The sequence below is a fragment of the Branchiostoma floridae genome, chromosome 18 (assembly GCF_000003815.2).
Source record: "Branchiostoma floridae strain S238N-H82 chromosome 18, Bfl_VNyyK, whole genome shotgun sequence".
In the NCBI taxonomy this organism is placed as follows: domain Eukaryota; kingdom Metazoa; phylum Chordata; class Leptocardii; order Amphioxiformes; family Branchiostomatidae; genus Branchiostoma; species Branchiostoma floridae.
Window position 1 is genome coordinate 2,747,609 of NC_049996.1, and position 20,721 is coordinate 2,768,329.

The 20,721-nt window shown below is 41.7% G+C and overlaps 1 protein-coding gene and 1 long non-coding RNA gene across 2 annotated transcripts; one reads left to right on the plus strand and one right to left on the minus strand.

Annotated features, from left to right (window-relative positions):
- Positions 1-340: 340 nt before the first annotated feature.
- LOC118406215 lies at positions 341-8,945 on the plus strand. Its single transcript, XR_004830003.1, has 5 exons — positions 341-463; positions 6,392-6,479; positions 6,858-7,253; positions 7,843-8,171; positions 8,853-8,945. It is a non-coding gene; the product is annotated as an uncharacterized LOC118406215 (long non-coding RNA).
- A 9,389-nt stretch (positions 8,946-18,334) lies between these two features.
- LOC118406112 lies at positions 18,335-19,477 on the minus strand (the record flags this gene model as incomplete). Its single annotated transcript, XM_035805980.1, is given in 1 exon segment — positions 18,335-19,477. A coding segment is annotated over 1 exon segment (1,075 nt), but the record flags the coding sequence as incomplete, so codon positions are not given.
- Between the last annotated feature and the right edge of the window lie 1,244 nt (positions 19,478-20,721).

The window sequence follows — 20,721 nt, forward strand, 5'->3', positions numbered from 1 at the left end:
CGTGACGCGAGTGTAGTGAGAGTGGACCTTCAGCACAGAACGCCCATATCGCCTGAGGAAATCTTTGTGTGAAACATTACCGACATCTCCATAATAATTACGAAGAAGGGACACCTAGCTATAGACAGCTCTTTTGCATTTTTCTTTTGTCACATTTGTTTGTAACATGATGGCAAATACGACCAAACGATAATCAAATGTTCAGATTTTCATTTGTACATGTAAACACACACCACCAGATTTGCCCAGTCACCGGTCTGGGCGCAGGCGCCAGCTGTGACAGCCTCTCTCGGGGCCCCTAGACTGCCCGATCTGGTCTTTCTGCATTTATCCCTGGTAACCGCATTGGTTCCGAACTCGCAAACTGGGCTGGTCGGTATAACCTCGAGTTCCAGACTTGCAGTTTCTTGGTTAAAAACAAAAACACAGAACGAACGATTCCCGGCTTGTCATCTCAAAGACGGTATGTGCTGTTTTGAACCTTTTGCATTTGTATTTAAAGATGATCATCACATTTTGTTACATCATTTCCTATGTTGGTTACGTTTGTGTCTGTTGTATACAGTCACACCTGTCAAAGCGGGGGGGGGCTGGAGAAATGTGGCTACTGTAGACAGGTGGCCACTATAGAGAACATTTCTATCAATTGACCACGAGCAATAAGTTACACATGTTTTCAGTACCCACTAATTTTTCCCACCAAGTAACATTGTTAAAAACGTCGCATTTGCATCCGGCACCTCTAGGTTCGGTAGTGGTGTGGTTACCTCTAGATTTCGTGAATAATACATCTGCGATCTCGAACCCAGTAGTGCCGCAAGCGTGCCCCAAGTGCAGTGAGATACCACCTTAACTATTTCTCTAGCCCGGCTATTGGGCGTTCTACCTGCCCAGACCCAGGGCTAGGCAAGCGTCGGCCTTTTGTTTTGACGTTCGATCTTTTTGGCTTCTGATCGTGAATTGTCTAATTATGACGAGGTAACTAAGCATGTGGCAGTAGACTAGGGCGGGCGGGAAGCACTGCCAGTGCCGACCGAGGGGAAACTTTTATTACGAAGAAAATAAGGTGAAGTGCACGGTTACAGGTAACGTTTGTAACTCCTGCCTATGATATAAGCCTTGGGTCGAAAAAAACTGTCATTTTTGGCTATCGTAAATGGAGACACAGTAGGGGGTGTGACTGAAAAATGAAGCATTGGAAAGAATGCTTTAAAATATAGAGAACGTTTTCATGTAAGAAAGCTGACAAAATGTCCTGCAGAATGAAAGAATATTTACTGTTGGTGCAGAAACGTTGACAAAACATTTCATCAACATTTTTCATTGACGTCGTCAAATAAAGATGGTCAGAATGGTGTAAAAATGTTTAAAGAGCAATTATCATGTTGCTTTCCTATATCTATCTGAGGTGAATAAAACGGAGAAACTTCAATGTGGACGTTGCCTGGATTTAATGAATAGTTATACAACATGCATAAATGGTATGAAGTAGGTGGTTACGACCTAAAACCTGCACGATAAATCAACTGTGATATTAATTAAGCAGTAAATACAGATTTGTGAGGAAAATCATTTTGCAAATACATATATTACATTTATCGGCATTTAATTTTTTGCAAACACCGATGCAATATTTTGGTGTCACAATTAAGAAATGCCTTCTCATGAGCGCACAAATGCCCGTATCGCCTGAGGAAAACTTTTGAGGGAAACAATACCGACATCTCCATAATGATTACCAAGAAGGGACACCTAGCTATAGACAGACCTGGTTAGTGTGGCTCTTCTGCATTTTTCTTTGGTCCCCCCATTTATGTCTAACCCACAAGCTGGACAGATCGTTAAACCCTGGGGCACAACCCGCAGTACGTGCAATTTGTCCGTACGTTTTTTGTGGAGGCCACGTCCGCCACGTATTGCTGAAAACCCATATAGAGGTATCTGCAAAGAATGACTCACAAGTTCTTCAGAAAGATCTGAACACCCTGGAAGAATGGTAAAGGAAATGGCTTATGCAGTTCAATCCTGATAAGTGCTATATCATGCACATAACGAACAAACGCACACCAAATGTGTCCCCTTATCAGTTTTGTGGTCAGACATTAGCAACCACGATAAGCCACCCATACCTAGGTGTTACGTTAACAACTGGGCTGAAGTGGGGTGTCCATGTTAACAAAATAACAACCAAGGCTAAACAGACATTGGGAGTGATCAAACGTAACTTGTGGGCATGCCCAGCCAGGGTAAAATCACTTACATACACGTCAGTGGTAAGACCTAACCTTGAATATGCTGCAACAGTATGGGATCCGTATACAAAGAAAGACAAAGATAAACTTGAAAGGGTACAGAACCAAGCTGCCCGATTCTGTACAAACAACTACAACAGGGATGCTAGTGTTACCAAAATGAAAACAGATCTACAGTGGACATCACTTGAAGACAGAAGGAAAGCGTCCAGACTTTGCATGATGTACAAAATGACCAATAAGCTGGTGGACGCACCGACTGATAAGTATCTAATACCAGCTCAAAAAAGAACAAGAAACAGCCATGAATTCAAGTACCAGAGTTTCCAAGCTAGGATTGATGTGTCCAAAAATTCGTATTTTCCCAGAACTATCGTAGATTGGAATTTGTTATCACCAAGTACAGTAGGGGCATCTTCTCTGGATAGTTTTAAAGAACGCTTGCAGATAGATGTGTAACAGTTAGGTGTGACGGATCGTTCAGTGTAATATAACCAGCTGCTGCCGCACCGCGTGCCTGCGAAGCTGGTGTGTTACGCCGAATGGCGGTTATACCGACTATATAGATACAGATACAGATACAGAAAACGTGGGGAACGACTGGCAAGAGCAGGGAGGGAGTACGTCAACGCACGTCACTCGCACGGTTGCGCAAGGTGTAAGTACGTGGTCTGCACGCCACGCCTGGCTGCGAGCGGTTGCGTTCATCGTTCGTTGCGGAAGTGGTAGGTGAGTTGCACGTGCTTACAACGTACGGTCTCTGTGCGATTACGGTCTCTGTTAACGTATGCAGGCCCTACTTACACGTGCTACTCAGTAGTACGTACGGTTTCCTTACTCGCATGGTGTAAGTGCGTTCAAGAGCGATGAACGTAAGTTTTTTCGGGGATGTATATATAGGACGACCTTTCAAGGTCTTTCTTTTGGGCGGCTCTGGTCGAAGCTGCTACTGATGCAACTGACGGCTTCTTCTGCGTCTTCTTACGCATCTTGGAGACGGGTTGGCAGTCTTTCGTCGACTCGGCTTTATATACTGCAGAAACCATGTGCTTGCCACGTGCGTTGTACGTGCGGAGCACCTGCTCCCTCGTTACAGTGCAGGTGTGTTGTGCGTCGGCATTCACAGGTGAACAAGTGAAGCGCGAATTAAGCACGGAACACGCAATCACCACGTGCGTAGCACGCACGTTCTACGTGCGCCGTCCGTACAGCAATTGACTGTGAGAAAACTTTAATACACTCACGGAGCCAGTGTAGCCTCTACCAGGCTTCGTGGTTTGGTGGTCTAATTGTAGAAATTGGTCAAATAGAGTAAATACTACCCTAGCGTACGGTGACTCTATTTGTCCAATTTCGACAATTAGACCATCAAACCACGAAGCCTGGTAGAGGCTAGAGCCAGTGCGTTGTACGCTCATTGGCTGTACATGGCAGGTGCGTCGCCCTTACTGGCACGTACGGAGGGCGAATCCGCAGCCCGAACGCAGAGAAAGTTCCGCATGCACTTAAATTTCTACGGCGTGTCTGCGTGCTCTCAAATCCGTCGAATTCCCTACGAGCTCGTACGGAGACGCTACTTACCACTTACGGACACCAAAAGATTGCCGACGTTTTGGCACGTATTTGCACGTACGGCGGGTTGTGCCCCTAGCTTAAAGCCGGGAACGGCTTTTCTGTGCGTTCAAATCTAGGCACGCGTTAAAAATCTGCGCGTCAAAAATAAAGTCCTTGAAATATGCCAGCAAATGTGCAATGAGAAATTCTTAGGCAGAAAAATGTGACCCCATTATATGATTTTCCATCTGTTACCTGGATTTGGGGTTTGAAAAGCCCCAGATTTTTAGGTCTTTTGGAATAGGTTAATTTGCAAAATATTCAGAATATTTCAAAATTAATTAAATTTGACGCAAATACATGGGAAAATTACTAACGTGTATCGTTTTGTAAAATATTAGGCTTTACTCAATTCTATAAGCTTCATTTCTCAAGCAGATTGTTTCACATGCAAATTTCAACCTTTTTGCGCGTGATGACTTATATGTCGTATAGCAGGAGACACGTTTAATACAACAGGGGTCGGATCAAAGTAACCTGATACATTATTGAAGGTGGCATAGGCCCCTGCAACACAGGAGACAGTTCTACATCTAAACTGTCAATCACCTGGCAACCCAAACCCAACCATGGCTGTATTCACAACCAAGAATAACGAAACGGAACGTTCATGGTGACAAATTTATCCGTTTTAGCTTGCCAAACGGATGAACCGTTTCATTTTTTTGCATCGTGAACAGCGCCTTCCATATGATATTTAAGTACACTTTACCATTGCTGATCCCGAATGTACCGTACCGCCAAAAGCGACCGCTATTACCGTCTATAGGAGTTGCAGTGTGGTTTCTGACTGACTGCCAATGACTTTAAACCACTGCAAATATTTTCTCCTTCGCGCAAAAGTATGTCCCCGCAATCTCAAATACATGTACAGCTAATAGACAATGGACTGGTAGAGAACAAATTTTATTGAGTTTGTCACGTGCACAGCAAGTTGTCTCCCAAATCATAATGACGGCTTTGACGGCTTTTGGCGGACGTGCGTCTCTTTATGGCGCAAAAAAACAATATACATGTATTTCAATTCACACTGTAGTATGGATTAAAATACTAAAAAGTTCTATTTATTTCTTACCTAACTAAAATGTTTTCTGAGAGCCCTTACATTAGTTATGAATCGTTCGGTGTCATTGGTCATGCCTTGATAATGGCTAAATTTCAAAAGCATCCAACAATGGCTTGTTTAGCAACTTTCCTGTAAAAAAATGTTATTTTTCACCGTTGCCATGGCAACCAATGTGGAAATTTGTCTAAATTTATTTCAAAATGGTTCCAAATATATTCAACGGGTATTTGTATGATCTAAGTGCAGAGAAATACTCATCAAATGTGGTTGGGGATTATTAAAACCACTTTTGATGACTTGTAATAAACGATTTTTGGTAGTTCTATATATTTGAGTGACGTCACAAAATCACGTGATAATTCCTATAAAGCTGGGCATCTGACACGGTTATCATGCAAAATAATGAAGTAGAGGAATCAGCCTTTTCAAAAAAGTAAGTCACCCTTTGTCCCTTTGTTTGGTACCAAATGGTCATTTGGGGGGACCTGGCCCATGGACTATATGTAAGTTATGGAATGATTGTAAGGAATGATTGTAATGATAATTCACGAAGATCTGAAATCACTGAAAATATGCTGATGTATCAAAGGCTCTGACATGAAACTTTTGATTTAATCATATCAAGACATGTGTAAACAGTTCATTTCAGGTAATACCGTATGTTAACTTCAATGCAGATGTATAAAAATCACAAACCGGTAGAGGGCGCTGTGTCTTTTTTCAAGGCCTACCCACAGTTCATATCGGATGGCGAACTCAGTTGGGCGACGTCCGCTCGACTTACGCTCACCTTACGTTCGTATGCAAATATTGCATTTCTTTAAATGTGAGGGTAGTTCTGACATTGTGGCCCCTGTGGTAGTATACAGACTGGCTTTATGACACATTTTTCTTTTCTTTTGTCATTTCTAGTATGCCCGCGCCTTCCATTATTTGATTAAAAAGATTCTGACAACAAAAGAATGAACATTTATTGATCTCTTGCCTGTGGTATTTTGGGGTTGAATTTAAGTCGGACTTATAATGAACACGGGGCCCGGTGACAAATAAACACCGTGACCTAACCGTGGGAACATTGAGGGGTACCCCCGGTATCCGGTTGTCCATCGGGAAAAACTAGTGACTTCGGGGCTACATCCAGGACGGGCAACGGTGCAATTTGGACCTAAGCCTAATTAGGACTAGTCTAGCGTCAAAAAAGAATTTCATCAGGTTGGTACACGTAGAACATAGATATTCATAGCCGGGTACCGGATTCATTTTCAGTTGTCGTGACTGAAATTCAACCCGTCACCCCCCCCCCCCCCCCCAAAAAAAAAATCATGGGACCGCAATGTGTCCCATGGGGCCACGTAGGGGTGACGACCGAAAGCTAAAAAAACAGCCCGTGAACTTCCCGACATGGCCCCTTTTGTCCATTGGGACATTAGCATTAATAGATTCCTTCTATTCTATCTAGATTATAACAGTATCGACATATCCGTTATGCAATGGAAGCCATAACTTGGAGAGGGGCTGCCGGCGTGACGATCATGATTTTCCTGACGGTATGTTTCTTTTTACGTTGCTTTTCACGTTGCTTTGGCTAATTATTAACATGTCTTGTTCAAGCCATACGCCACAGGCAGACAGGACGGAAGTGCTGGAAACAGTTGGTTCTTCCTTATTTTTTATTCTCCACTACACACTGTAGTGCTCAGCCGTAGGTTTTGGTTACTGACAGACCATTGTGCTGTACCAGGGATAGTACATTTCTGCTGGCTGTAGGTTTATGTTACATGTGGGCTAGTATATTGTGCCAGGGATAGTGTGACAGGGAAGTTTCAGTCGATTTCTGATTTGTGCTGTATTATTGTTCACCTCAATCGTCGTCATGGCAATAATATTCTTATTGCCAGTCTTGTTGTTCTTGTTATGTCATGCAGTCGTGGTCGGTTTTCTATCAACGATATAAGTCCTGGGACTCCAACCATCGGGATGTTCCAAAACCGATGGTGTCCAAACTTCGCCTCATCCAGCCACCAGTTCAACCATGCCTCCTCAACCAGTCTCTCTTCTTCGACCAGACCACGTACCCAACCTACACGGAGGTTGTTGTCTTAAACAGGGACCGCCTGTATCGCAAAGGAGACGTCCTTACCGTCAAGGTGGTAGCAAGAGATAAAGAAGGAAGGTCGAAGACGTACGGAGGAGACTTTTTCCGTGCCAGACTGGTCAGCAGTGACCGTTCGCTACAGGCCAGTAGTGCCGGTCACGTCACTGACCACTGTAACGGTATCTACACCGTGCAGTTCCCGCTCTACTGGGTAGGGAACGTTTAGGTGAGTACAGATCACAATGTTCTACGATGTTAAACTGTTCTGTGCATGTTGTTGCATAGAAGGTTGTTATGATGATAAGAAGGTTGTGTTTTCGTGCGTGTGTGCTTACCTGCTTGTCTGTCTATGAGCAGCATACCTCGAGAAGTCGTGGGTGGATCTTGGTGGTATTTGGTATGTTGGTACGGAGTTAGCAAATGGAAGAAACTATTGGTTTATGAGCTCCCGTCTAGCGACTTTCCGTGGTACTGCAGCAGAATCTCTGGTCCTCTGCTTGTAACGCACAGGTAAAACATTTTACGCCATCGTCCATTTTCCCCCAAAGTATCTGAGAATGTTGCGCAGATGTCTTGATATGCGTTTCATAGCGACATATGCTACTGTTGTCTTGCCAAAGACGTAAATATCTCTTCATTCCGTCAAGTACTTGACCTCACCATATCAAGTTGTTTCGTTGTAAATAATTCTATAACAGGACCAATATGAAAAACATTACAGCTTTCCCTTTGTAAATCTCCTTCCATATTGTAAATGCAAATCTAACACCATGCATCACACTACGCAAGCTTTTTCAAAAGCACTTGTTTTACAGATAAAGATCCAGCTTGTCCATCCAAGCGAGGCAGTGAAGGTTCTACAGAGACTGCGACAAATTCCGAACAAGAGAGTCTTCTACTGCAGATTCGAGGACAAGTCCAAGTCCAAGTCAAAATCTACACAGCAATGCTTCAGCTCTAACAACCCCAGCCTACCACCCCACCGACAGTGCGATTTCTCCAAACTAGAGGCAAACGGAACCTGGATTTGTGAGAAACCGGAGAAACTACCGTGTTCCGCCATCACAAAGTGCCAATGGTACTTTAAGGGCATAACAAGGGTACTGGGCTTCGTGTCTGAAGCGGAAAAGAAACTTTTCAAAAAGTAAGTTTTTGTGACGAATTTTGGTAAATTTCTTCTTTATCTTGTCTCATCGATTATTCAAATAAGGCTGGGATGAACACATTATATTTTTTCTTCTCTACCAAAATATAAAAAAAAATGTGTAAAAATCCGATCCTTTGGTAGAATTCCATATTTCATCTTGAATGATCAACGAATGACGTTCATATTTGCATAACACATGCATAGTGATATACATCTATAACTAACTTATATATGTCACAAGTATGTAGTTCGCACACTTTTCGAAGGAATTGGGGCACGTTCACGTAAGACATGCAAATTAGACTCTAATTTGCATATTTGGCACATGTAAATGTACCACCTGTCATAAAGAACCATTGTTATACGTATCAAATTTCCTACTATGGAAAACATTGGTATTATGTTTTTCTTATTGATTATGTACATCCATTCCTAATTTGCACAATTCCGGATCCCTAACGTTTGGTCCAGCATCTGGAAACAGCGACACCTATGCTGCAGTGCAGTATAAACCAGTTAGAATAGCCCTGAAAATGGCGACACCAAAGCATGGATTGAATAAAGCACTTAATGCATTGTGTACAAAGAATTCAGAACTCAGAAATTTACCAACTTCTTAAAACTATTCACTAGAGTTTCGTGTGTACATGGTTAATTTTAACGTCCCCTGCCACACAGGCCATATCTTGAGACGGAACTTGAAGTAGATCCCAAGGAGCCCATACGAGTCCTTGAGACAGAACTGCCCACACCAGAACACCTTCCAGCGTGTACCGGGAACGCTTCGCTGGGACATTGGTCAGGCAAGGTGTGGAAGTCAGCTGTCTGTAATGTCCGAGTCTTCACTAAGGAAGACATCCGGCAATGCCTGGCTAACAAGACCGTGTACATACAAGGTATATATCAGTAGTGGACTACTAGTGGTAAGCAGTTCTAGAGTGCCAATACTATAGTTGCAATTCATTGGACGTATCTAGACTACAGTGTTCTCTAACTTTGGAAGATTACACTCTCATAGCTGTGATTGGCCGTTCGTGACAAGCTTGACTCGGGAAGGCTTAGATGGGCGTTATGATATTTGGTATGCTAACAGCTGAACATAGTCATTTTTATATTTTGCAAATGTTTAATGTATTTTTCATATTATATTACAATTTTGAAAACTACATTTCCGTACACAAAATAAAGTGCTTACCAACAAGCTCTGATGCTTATCAAGTTGAAATGACCCAAAGCATAAATCACACATCCAGGTCGGAAGTGTGACGTCAGCAAAGTGTCAAAGGTGCTTGGCAGTTGGTAACGGCCCCCGTCTCGGTTGAGAGAAGATTGGTGTTTTTTTTGTTTTTTTTTTTTAATTTTAACATGTATTCCTATAACCTAGGTGACTCTACCGTTAGACAATGGAGCGAGCGTTTGCAGAAGGTAGTGCCGCTGAAAAAGGATGAAAGAGCTAAGGATTCAGGAGGTTTGCCTATCTTTTCTACATCTTCCAAAAAACTCTCTAGGACAGTTCTTTGTCTAACATCTGTCCTCCATGCGTTATCAAAGACGCAGCATGCAAATTTTTGCTCTGGATGCTTTCTTAAACAAAACCTTAAGGCATACAGATGGCATTTAACCCTGTTCATGTAAAACCAGGTTATTGCTCCGTGAAATTTGTCACTACCTGTTTTTCTACAACAGAGCACTCAAATGAGAACTAACCCTGCATTGGTACATTTCTGTTGCAGTTTTGCAAGTAGGAGACAACATGCAGTGGAACATCTCTGTTCGCTATCGGTTCCATCACCTTCCAATACAAACGAAAGCTTGGCACAATTTTTATGGCTACCATTACACTGTTGATGAACTAGACGCCATCCAAGGAGGCCCGAATATGGTATTTATCGTTGGTCTGTGGGCTCACTTTACGAAAGAGCCGTTGGACATGATCCGGTCCCGTCTGTACGCCATACGGGGCGCAATAGACCATCTCCTGCGCAGGAGTCCCGGCACGCGAGTTTTCGTGAGAACTGGAACAACGCGAGAACACGAAGGAAAGTTCGCGTTGGAGCACTATCTGTTAAGTAGCGACTGGCTGGCTTACCAGATCACGGAGGTGATACGAGAATATTCCGGGAGGATCCAGACGTGGTTTTGTTGGACACGTGGGACATGAGTGTTTGTCAGCCGGGGGAAGACCACGTTCATCCTGATCAAACAATGGTGGACAATCTACTTAACAGGTTGTTGTCTCATATCTGTCCAAACTAAGAGGTTTGAACAGGCCGCATGTCTATTGTTATTTACTCGTTAAAGTATACTGTAATTCGTATTAAATTGAAACATGTTTCATAATTGCCAAACACACCTGTGAGAAACCTTACAAATGTGCTATTTGTGGTTATTGTGCAGTGTGAAGGTCGCATTTGAAACGGCACATGGTTAAACACACTAGCGAGAAACCTTAGAAATGTGACATTTGTGGGAATGGTTGGGGAATTGGTACGGTCGAAAAGATTGTATTACTCCATGGGCCAGAGGAGTTTTTGGTACCACCGAGAGGGACAAGTGCTATCAATTTTTTGTATTAGTAGGAACCAAAGTTTATTTTAAGCCACGATAACCAGTTGTCATGCACAGCTTTCCTACTGTAATCACGTGACCAAGTGACGTCATCCAAATTGACCTGGCCGTTTGGTCATTTATTGAAAAGGACGAGATAAATATGTAAAACATTCAATAATTTCCAATGAAAATTGGTTTACATGTGAAAAATACCACAAGAATTACAAAGTATTAAGTTTTTTTGTCGGTATTTAGCATCTTTAGGAAGTTATGAATCTTTAAAGGCTGATTTTTGGGGTAATTTTTGCGTAAAAATTACATTGTTTACTTTCCAAAACCAGGCATTTATTCAGCCTGCCTATGGGGCCTTGTTTGATACGTTTTCGTGATTTGCCACATCTTTACCTGCATTTTGGGCTTTAAAGCAACAAAATCCGTCAATTCCAGCAGGAGTTACGAGTATTTCAATAATTACACCCAACGGACTTTTTATCAAATTTCTGCGAATATCGCAATGCATCATGGGTAATCCAAGAGACTGTCTATAAACTAATCCATGTGGCCGAGTCAAAATGTTGATTTTTCTTAACATTTGGGGTAGTAGTAGGGCATTGGTCCATACATACAAAAATGGCTAAGTTTTGGGTAAAGTGCTGTTCACCGGTTGCCATGGCAACGGCCATTTTTCTAATGGCGATTTTCATCTGCTTATGGTCATTCAGTCGTTTGTATCATCAGTCATCATTTGTTGTTGATGGTATCTGACGTAATTCCGACTTACTTATTTGGTGTTTACAAGTATAGAATTCTGACCTATTTCCAATCAAATAAAGCAAAAGATATCTTTAAGTTAGTCTGAATACGGACACAAGTTAAGTTTTGTGGAAATCTCACTGTTGTAACTGAATCAAAAACCGCTGTAAAATGATATCCAAAATGTATCCAAAATAGCTTTTCAGTAACAAAGGGATGTTTGCTTTTGATACTTGGTGCAAAATAGGCAAAATATAACCTTGATACTGTTGAAAGCATGATACCTGTTGTGTCACTATTGTGTCACTCTTGGGTCACTCTTAGGTTACTGTTGGGGCATCTTACCACTTGCGCTATTTTTTAACTTTCAAAAAATCGTCGCGCTTGCTTGTGTCACCTCTAGGTTCGCTCGCGTCACCTCTAGGTTCCGTGGGGTTACGTCTGCGTTGTCGAACCCCGAAGCGACGCAAGCGTGACGCGAGTGTAGTGAGAGTGGACCTTCAGCACAGAACGCCCATATCGCCTGAGGAAATCTTTGTGTGAAACATTACCGACATCTCCATAATAATTACGAAGAAGGGACACCTAGCTATAGACAGCTCTTTTGCATTTTTCTTTTGTCACATTTGTTTGTAATATGATGGCAAATACGACCAAACGATAATCAAATGTTCAGATTTTCATTTGTACATGTAAACACACACCACCAGATTTGCCCAGTCACCGGTCTGGGCGCAGGCGCCAGCTGTGACAGCCTCTCTCGGGGCCCCTAGACTGCCCGATCTGGTCTTTCTGCATTTATCCTTGGTAACCGCATTGGTTCCGAACTCGCAAACTGGGCTGGTCGGTATAACCTCGAGTTCCAGACTTGCAGTTTCTTGGTTAAAAACAAAAACACAGAACGAACGATTCCCGGCTTGTCATCTCAAAGACGGTATGTGCTGTTTTGAACCTTTTGCATTTGTATTTAAAGATGATCATCACATTTTGTTACATCATTTCCTATGTTGGTTACGTTTGTGTCTGTTGTATACAGTCACACCTGTCAAAGCGGGGGGGGGGGGCTGGAGAAATGTGGCTACTGTAGACAGGTGGCCACTATAGAGAACATTTCTATCAATTGACCACGAGCAATAAGTTACACATGTTTTCAGTACCCACTAATTTTTCCCACCAAGTAACATTGTTAAAAACGTCGCATTTGCATCCGGCACCTCTAGGTTCGGTAGTGGTGTGGTTACCTCTAGATTTCGTGAATAATACATCTGCGATCTCGAACCCAGTAGTGCCGCAAGCGTGCCCCAAGTGCAGTGAGATACCACCTTAACTATTTCTCTAGCCCGGCTATTGGGCGTTCTACCTGCCCAGACCCAGGGCTAGGCAAGCGTCGGCCTTTTGTTTTGACGTTCGATCTTTTTGGCTTCTGATCGTGAATTGTCTGATTATGACGAGGTAACTATGCATGTGGCAGTAGACTAGGGTGGACGGGAAGCACTGCCAGTGCCGACCGAGGGGAAACTTTTATTACGAAGAAAATGAGGTGCACTGTTACAGGTAACGTTTGTAACTCCTGCCTATGATATAACCCTTGGGTCGAAAAAAACTGTCATTTTTGGCTATCGTAAATGGAGACACAGTAGGGGGTGTGACTGAAAAATGAAGCATTGGAAAGAATGCTTTCTAAAGCAAAATATAGAGAACGTTTTCATGTAAGAAAGCTGACAAAATGTCCTGCAGAATGAAAGAATATTTACTGTTGGTGCAGAAACGTTGACAAAACATTTCATCAACATTTTTCATTGACGTCGTCAAATAAAGATGGTCAGAATGGTGTAAAAATGTTTAAAGAGCAATTATCATGTTGCTTTCCTATATCTATCTGAGGTGAATAAAACGGAGAAACTTCAATGTGGACGTTGCCTGGATTTAATGAATAGTTATACAACATGCATAAATGGTATGACGTAGGTGGTTACGACCTAAAACCTGCACGATAAATCAACTGTGATATTAATTAAGCAGTAAATACAGATTTGTGAGGAAAATCATTTTGCAAATACATATATTACATTCATCGGCATTTAATTTTTTGCAAACACCGATGCAATATTTTGGTGTCACAATTAAGAAATGCCTTCTCATGAGCGCACAAAATGCCCGTATCGCCTGAGGAAAACTTTTGAGGGAAACAATACCGACATCTCCATAATGATTACCAAGAAGGGTATAGACAGTCCAGTGTGGCTCTTCTGCATTTTTGTTTGGTTCCCCCATTTATGTCAAACCCACAAGCTGGACAGATCGTTAAACCCTGGGGCACAACCCGCAGTACGTGCAATTTGTCCGTACGTTTTTTGTGGAGGCCACGTCCGCCACGTATTGCTGAAAACCCATATAGAGGTATCTGCAAAGAATGACTCACAACTTCTTCAGAAAGATCTGAACACCCTGGAAGAATGGCAAAGGAAATGGCTTATGCAGTTCAATCCTGATAAGTGCTATATCATGCACATAACGAACAAACGCACACCAATTGTGTCCCCTTATCAGTTTTGTGGTCAGACATTAGCAACCACGAAAAGCCACCCATACCTAGGTGTTACGTTAACAACTGGGCTGAAGTGGGGTGTCCATGTTAACAAAATAACAACCAAGGCTAAACAGACATTGGGAGTGATCAAACGTAACTTGTGGGCATGCCCAGCCAGGGTAAAATCACTTACATACACGTCACTGGTAAGACCTAACCTTGAATATGCTGCAACAGTATGGGATCCGTATACAAAGAAAGACAAAGATAAACTTGAAAGGGTACAGAACCAAGCTGCCCGATTCTGTACAAACAACTACAACAGGGATGCTAGTGTTACCAAAATGAAAACAGATCTACAGTGGACATCACTTGAAGACAGAAGGAAAGCGTCCAGACTTTGCATGATGTACAAAATGACCAATAAGCTGGTGGACGCGCCGACTGATAAGTATCTAATACCAGCTCAAAAAAGAACAAGAAACAGTCATGAATTCAAGTACCAGAGTTTCCAAGCTAGGATTGATGTGTCCAAAAATTCGTATTTTCCCAGAACTATCGTAGATTGGAATTTGTTATCACCAAGTACAGTAGGGGCATCTTCTCTGGATAGTTTTAAAGAACGCTTGCAGATAGATGTGTAAAAGTTAGGTGTGACGGATCGTTCAGTGTAATATAACCAGCTGCTGCCGCACCGCGTGCCTGCGAAGCTGGTGTGTTACGCCGAATGGCGGTTATACCGACTATATAGATACAGATACAGATACAGAAAACGTGGGGAACGACTGGCAAGAGCAGGGAGGGAGTACGTCAACGCACGTCACTCGCACGGTTGCGCAAGGTGTAAGTACGTGGTCTGCACGCCACGCCTGGCTGCGAGCGGTTGCGTTCATCGTTCGTTGCGGAAGTGGTGAGTTGCACGTGCTTACAACGTACGGTCTCTGTGCGATTACGGTCTCTGTTAGCGTATGCAGGCCCTACTTACACGTGCTACTCAGTAGTACGTACGGTTTCCTTACTCGCATGGTGTAAGTGCGTTCAAGAGCGATGAACGTAAGTTTTTTCGGGGATGTATATATAGGACGACCTTTCAAGGTCTTTCTTTTGGGCGGCTCTGGTCGAAGCTGCTACTGATGCAACTGACGGCTTCTTCTGCGTCTTCTTACGCATCTTGGAGACGGGTTGGCAGTCTTTCGTCGACTCGGCTTTATATACTGCAGAAACCATGTGCTTGCCACGTGCGTTGTACGTGCGGAGCACCTGCTCCCTCGTTACAGTGCAGGTGTGTTGTGCGTCGGCATTCACAGGTGAACAAGTGAAGCGCGAATTAAGCACGGAACACGCAATCACCACGTGCGTAGCACGCACGTTCTACGTGCGCCGTCCGTACAGCAATTGACTGTGAGAAAACTTTAATACACTCACGGAGCCAGTGTAGCCTCTACCAGGCTTCGTGGTTTGGTGGTCTAATTGTAGAAATTGGTCAAATAGAGTAAATACTACCCTAGCGTACGGTGACTCTATTTGTCCAATTTCGACAATTAGACCATAAAACCACGAAGCCTGGTAGAGGCTAGAGCCAGTGCATTGTACGCTCATTGGCTGTACATGGCAGGTGCGTCGCCCTTACTGGCACGTACGGAGGGCGAATCCGCAGCCCGAACGCAGAGAAAGTTCCGCATGCACTTAAATTTCTACGGCGTGTCTGCGTGCTCTCAAATCCGTCGAATTCCCTACGAGCTCGTACGGAGACGGTACTTACCACTTACGGACACCAAAAGATTGCCGACGTTTTGGCACGTATTTGCACGTACGGCGGGTTGTGCCCCTAGCTTAAAGCCGGGAACGGGTTTTCTGTGCGTTCAAATCTAGGCACGGGTTAAAAATCTGCGCGTCAAAAATAAAGTCCTTGAAATATGCCAGCAAATGTGCAATGAGAAATTCTTAGGCAGAAAAATGTGACCCCATTATATGATTTTCCATCTGTTACCTGGATTTGGGGTTTGAAAAGCCCCAGATTTTTAGGTCTTTTGGAATAGGTTAATTTGCAAAATATTCAGAATATTTCAAAATTAATTAAATTTGACGCAAATACATGGGAAAATTACTAACGTGTATCGTTTTGTAAAATATTAGGCTTTACTCAATTCTATAAGCTTCATTTCTCAAGCAGATTGTTTCACATGCAAATTTCAACCTTTTTGCGCGTGATGACTTATATGTCGTATAGCAGGAGACACGTTTAATACAACAGGGGTCGGATCAAAGTAACCTGATACATTATTGAAGGTGGCATAGGCCCCTGCAACACAGGAGACAGTTCTACATCTAAACTGTCAATCACCTGGCAACCCAAACCCAACCATGGCTGTATTCACAACCAAGAATAACGAAACGGAACGTTCATGGTGACAAATTTATCCGTTTTAGCTTGCCAAACGGATGAACCGTTTCATTTTTTTGCATCGTGAACAGCGCCTTCCATATGATATTTAAGTACACTTTACCATTGCTGATCCCGAAGGTACCGTACCGCCAAAAGCGACCGCTATTACCGTCTATAGGAGTTGCAGTGTGGTTTCTGACTGACTGCCAATGACTTTAAACCACTGCAAATATTTTCTCCTTCGCGCAAAAGTATGCCCCCGCAATCTCAAATACATGTACAGCTAATAGACAATGGACTGGTAGAGAACAAATTTTATTGAGTTTGTCACGTGCACAGCAAGTTGTCTCCCAAATCATAATGACGGCTTTGACGGCTTTTGGCGGACGTGCGTCTCTTTATGGCGCAAAAAAACAATATACATGTATTTCAATTCACACTGTAGTATGGATTAAAATACTAAAAAGTTCTATTTATTTCTTACCTAACTAAAATGTTTTCTGAGAGCCCTTACATTAGTTATGAATCGTTCGGTGTCATTGGTCATGCCTTGATAATGGCTAAATTTCAAAAGCATCCAACAATGGCTTGTTTAGCAACTTTCCTGTAAAAAAATGTTATTTTTCACCGTTGCCATGGCAACCAATGTGGAAATTTGTCTAAATTTATTTCAAAATGGTTCCAAATATATTCAACGGGTATTTGTATGATCTAAGTGCAGAGAAATACTCATCAAATGTGGTTGGGGATTATTAAAACCACTTTTGATGACTTGTAATAAACGATTTTTGGTAGTTCTATATATTTGAGTGACGTCACAAAATCACGTGATAATTCCTATAAAGCTGGGCATCTGACATGGTTATCATGCAAAATAATGAAGTAGAGGAATCAACCTTTTCAAAAAAGTAAGTCACCCTTTGTCCCTTTGTTTGGTATCAAATGGTCATTTTGGGGGACCTGGCCCATGGACTATATATGTAAGTTATGGAATGATTGTAAGGAATATACTACTTACAATGATAATTCACGAAGATCTGAAATCACTGAAAATATGCTGATGTATCAAAGGCTCTGACATGAAACTTTTGATTTAATCATATCAAGACATGTGTAAACAGTTCATTTCAGGTAATACCGTATGTTAACTTCAATGCAGATGTATAAAAATCACAAACCGGTAGAGGGCGCTGTGTCTTTTTTCAAGGCCTACCCACAGTTCATATCGGATGGCGAACTCAGTTGGGCGACGTCCGCTCGACTTACGCTCACCTTACGTTCGTATGCAAATATTGCATTTCTTTAAATGTGAGGGTAGTTCTGACATTGTGGCCCCTGTGGTAGTATACAGACTGGCTTTATGACACATTTTCTTTTCTTTTGTCATTTCTAGTATGCCCGCGCCCTCCATTATTTGATTAAAAAGATTCTGACAACAAAAGAATGAACATTTATTGATCTCTTGCCTGTGGTATTTTGGGGTTGAATTTAAGTCGGACTTATAATGAACACGGGGCCCGGTGACAAATAAACACCGTGACCTAACCGTGGGAACATTGAGGGGTACCCCCGGTATCCGGTTGTCCATCGGGAAAAACTAGTGACTTCGGGGCTACATCCAGGACGGGCAACGGTGCAATTTGGACCTAAGCCTAATTAGGACTAGTCTAGCGTCAAAAAAGAATTTCATCAGGTTAGTACACGTAGAACATAGATATTCATAGCCGGGTACCGGATTCATTTTCAGTTGTCGTGACTAAAATTCAACCCGTCACCCCCCCCCCCCAAAAAAAAAATCATGGGACCGCAAGGTGTCCCATGGGGCCACGTAGGGGTGACGACCGAAAGCTAAAAAAACAGCCCGTGAACTTCCCGACATGGCCCCTTTTGTCCATTGGGATATTAGCATGAATAATAGATTCCTTCTTTTTTTCTTTTTTTTTTCTTCCTGATTCCGTGTTCGTCACGGCACTTTATTACATATCACAGAAAGCTGTACAATATGTAGCTTATATCATATTTCTAAGAATACATTCTGATTTGAAAATTTTCAGGATGATTTCTGCATCTTGACATAATGAATTCGGGGATGACACTGTAGACTTATATTTTACAATGGATAGTTTCGCAACTAGCAGCAGTTCATTGATGTACCGAAACTTGTTTAACATATGAGGGTTGTATCCAAAAATAATGTCATGTACAGTGAGAGATATGGAATAACTAAACAAACTTTCCACATAATCCCATAATGGTTTAACAATTTTACAGTCAAAGAAAAAATGCTCTATATACTCTATAATATCGCAAAAAATACACTTATTATTTTCTACAATTCTCATCTTATGCAACAATATTTTGGTCGGATAAATATTATGCAAGATCTTCCATTGCAAACTAATAAGTTTGGGTTCTTTAGTGGTCAAGAAGGGAGATTTCCATAGTACTTGCCAAGAAATGGAACGAAAATCGTACATAGGAAATCGTTTCTCCCAGAAATTCTGTGAGACTGGGACTGCTTGGTATTGCATGATACAGAAATTCTTAAAGAAGATAGAGTCTAGTAAGCGGATGTCTTTACCACAAAGTTTGATACTAGGAGATTCTTCGTTGTCTAATCGAGAAACACCTTTCCATTGTTTGGGAATTGAATTGATTAAAGCATGATACTGTAGTAATACATGTGCATCATTACCAACAATAGCTTTTACATCATCAAAAGATATAAAGTTACCCTGATCATCCACAATATCATTTACATAAAGAATATGTCGTCTAATCCATTTCTTAAAATAAAGCATGTTGCCCTTGTAACTTATACAAGCATTGTTCCATAACAATTGCCAATTTACTTGATTTACCTCAATATCATTGACATTCTGTACAGGTTTCATTTCATACCAAGTAAGTATGAGTTTACGGTAATAGAGAGGTAAGGGCAACAGTGAATCTTTAGATGACACATGGACTGCCGAGCAGTTATGTCTCAATATACAAAGATCAGGTCCTAACTTCTTAAAATAATACAGTTGTATCTTCTTCCATGTAGGAGTAGGAGTTTCACTACCGGATAACAATTTTTTTATCGATCGTAATAAACAACATTTGTGCATTATTCTTATATCTATCATTTTCAATCCTCCCTTTGAATAGTCTTGAACCATCACATTACGCTTTACTCTATCTCTTTTCCAGATAAATCTGTAAAACATCAAATTAACATCCTTTAAGAAGCTATCCGGTGGTATAAGTGCACCAAAACTGTAAGACAGTTGTGAAGCTACAAGGTTTTTGAGCACTGTTATTTTTCCTATAAGACTAAGGTTGCGTGAAGCCCAAGATAATAAAATGTTTTTCATCTTACAGTATTTTTTGCTCCAATTTACTTCTACTTCAGAGGCACAACATGCAGATGAGAAAACAATCCCTAAACATTTTGCTGTGGTGCACCATTTTAGCCCACTAGCTTGTTCAGAGCAGTGTCTCCAAGGGCCTAGCCACATGGCTACTGTTTTTTCTTTATTCAAAACTAGACCAGAAAAAACGGAAAAATGTCTAATAATATCTAAACTTCTATCAATAGAAATTTTGTCACCAAGTATCAGTTCAGTATCATCTGCATATTGAAAAATTCGAGATTCAACATCGGAGTCGCCAAGCCCAGATAATGTAATACCTTTGATTTCGGAAGACTGGCGGATTTTAAGAGCAAAAAGCTCTGTGGCTAGAATAAACAGAAGAGAAGACAAGGGACATCCTTGACGTACACCTCTTCCTAGGTCAAACCATTCAGAGATATGACCACAATGATTGATACAACTACTGGCATTATTAGTGTATACCTTTACCCACTGAACAAAATCTGAACCGAAATTGAACTTTTCAAGAACTTTTATAATGAGGTCTTTGGAAATAGTATCAAAGGCTTTGCTGTAATCTAAGAAGAGAATGGCACCTGGAACATTAGAATCTCTAGTAAAGCAAATTATGTCATCTATGGCTCGTATGTTATTCAAAATACTACGTCCCTTGATATATCGAACTTGGTCTGGTCCAACAATGTGAGAAATAATGTTCTGTAATCTATTTATATTTCAGCCATACCATAGGTATGGTGAAATATATTGTATTCGTAATGTTTCTTTCTTTCTTTCTTTCTTTCTCCTGTCAAATCTTCGGAACACGGTATCTCCGTTGTTCCTGAACCGATTGACTTGAAATTTGGCACAGGGGTAGAGTGGGCCAATACCCTCAGACGTTTTTTTCATTTTTTTCATATCTGCCTTTAAAATGATTTTATTAAGGTTTTTTGTCATCTAAGTAGTAAG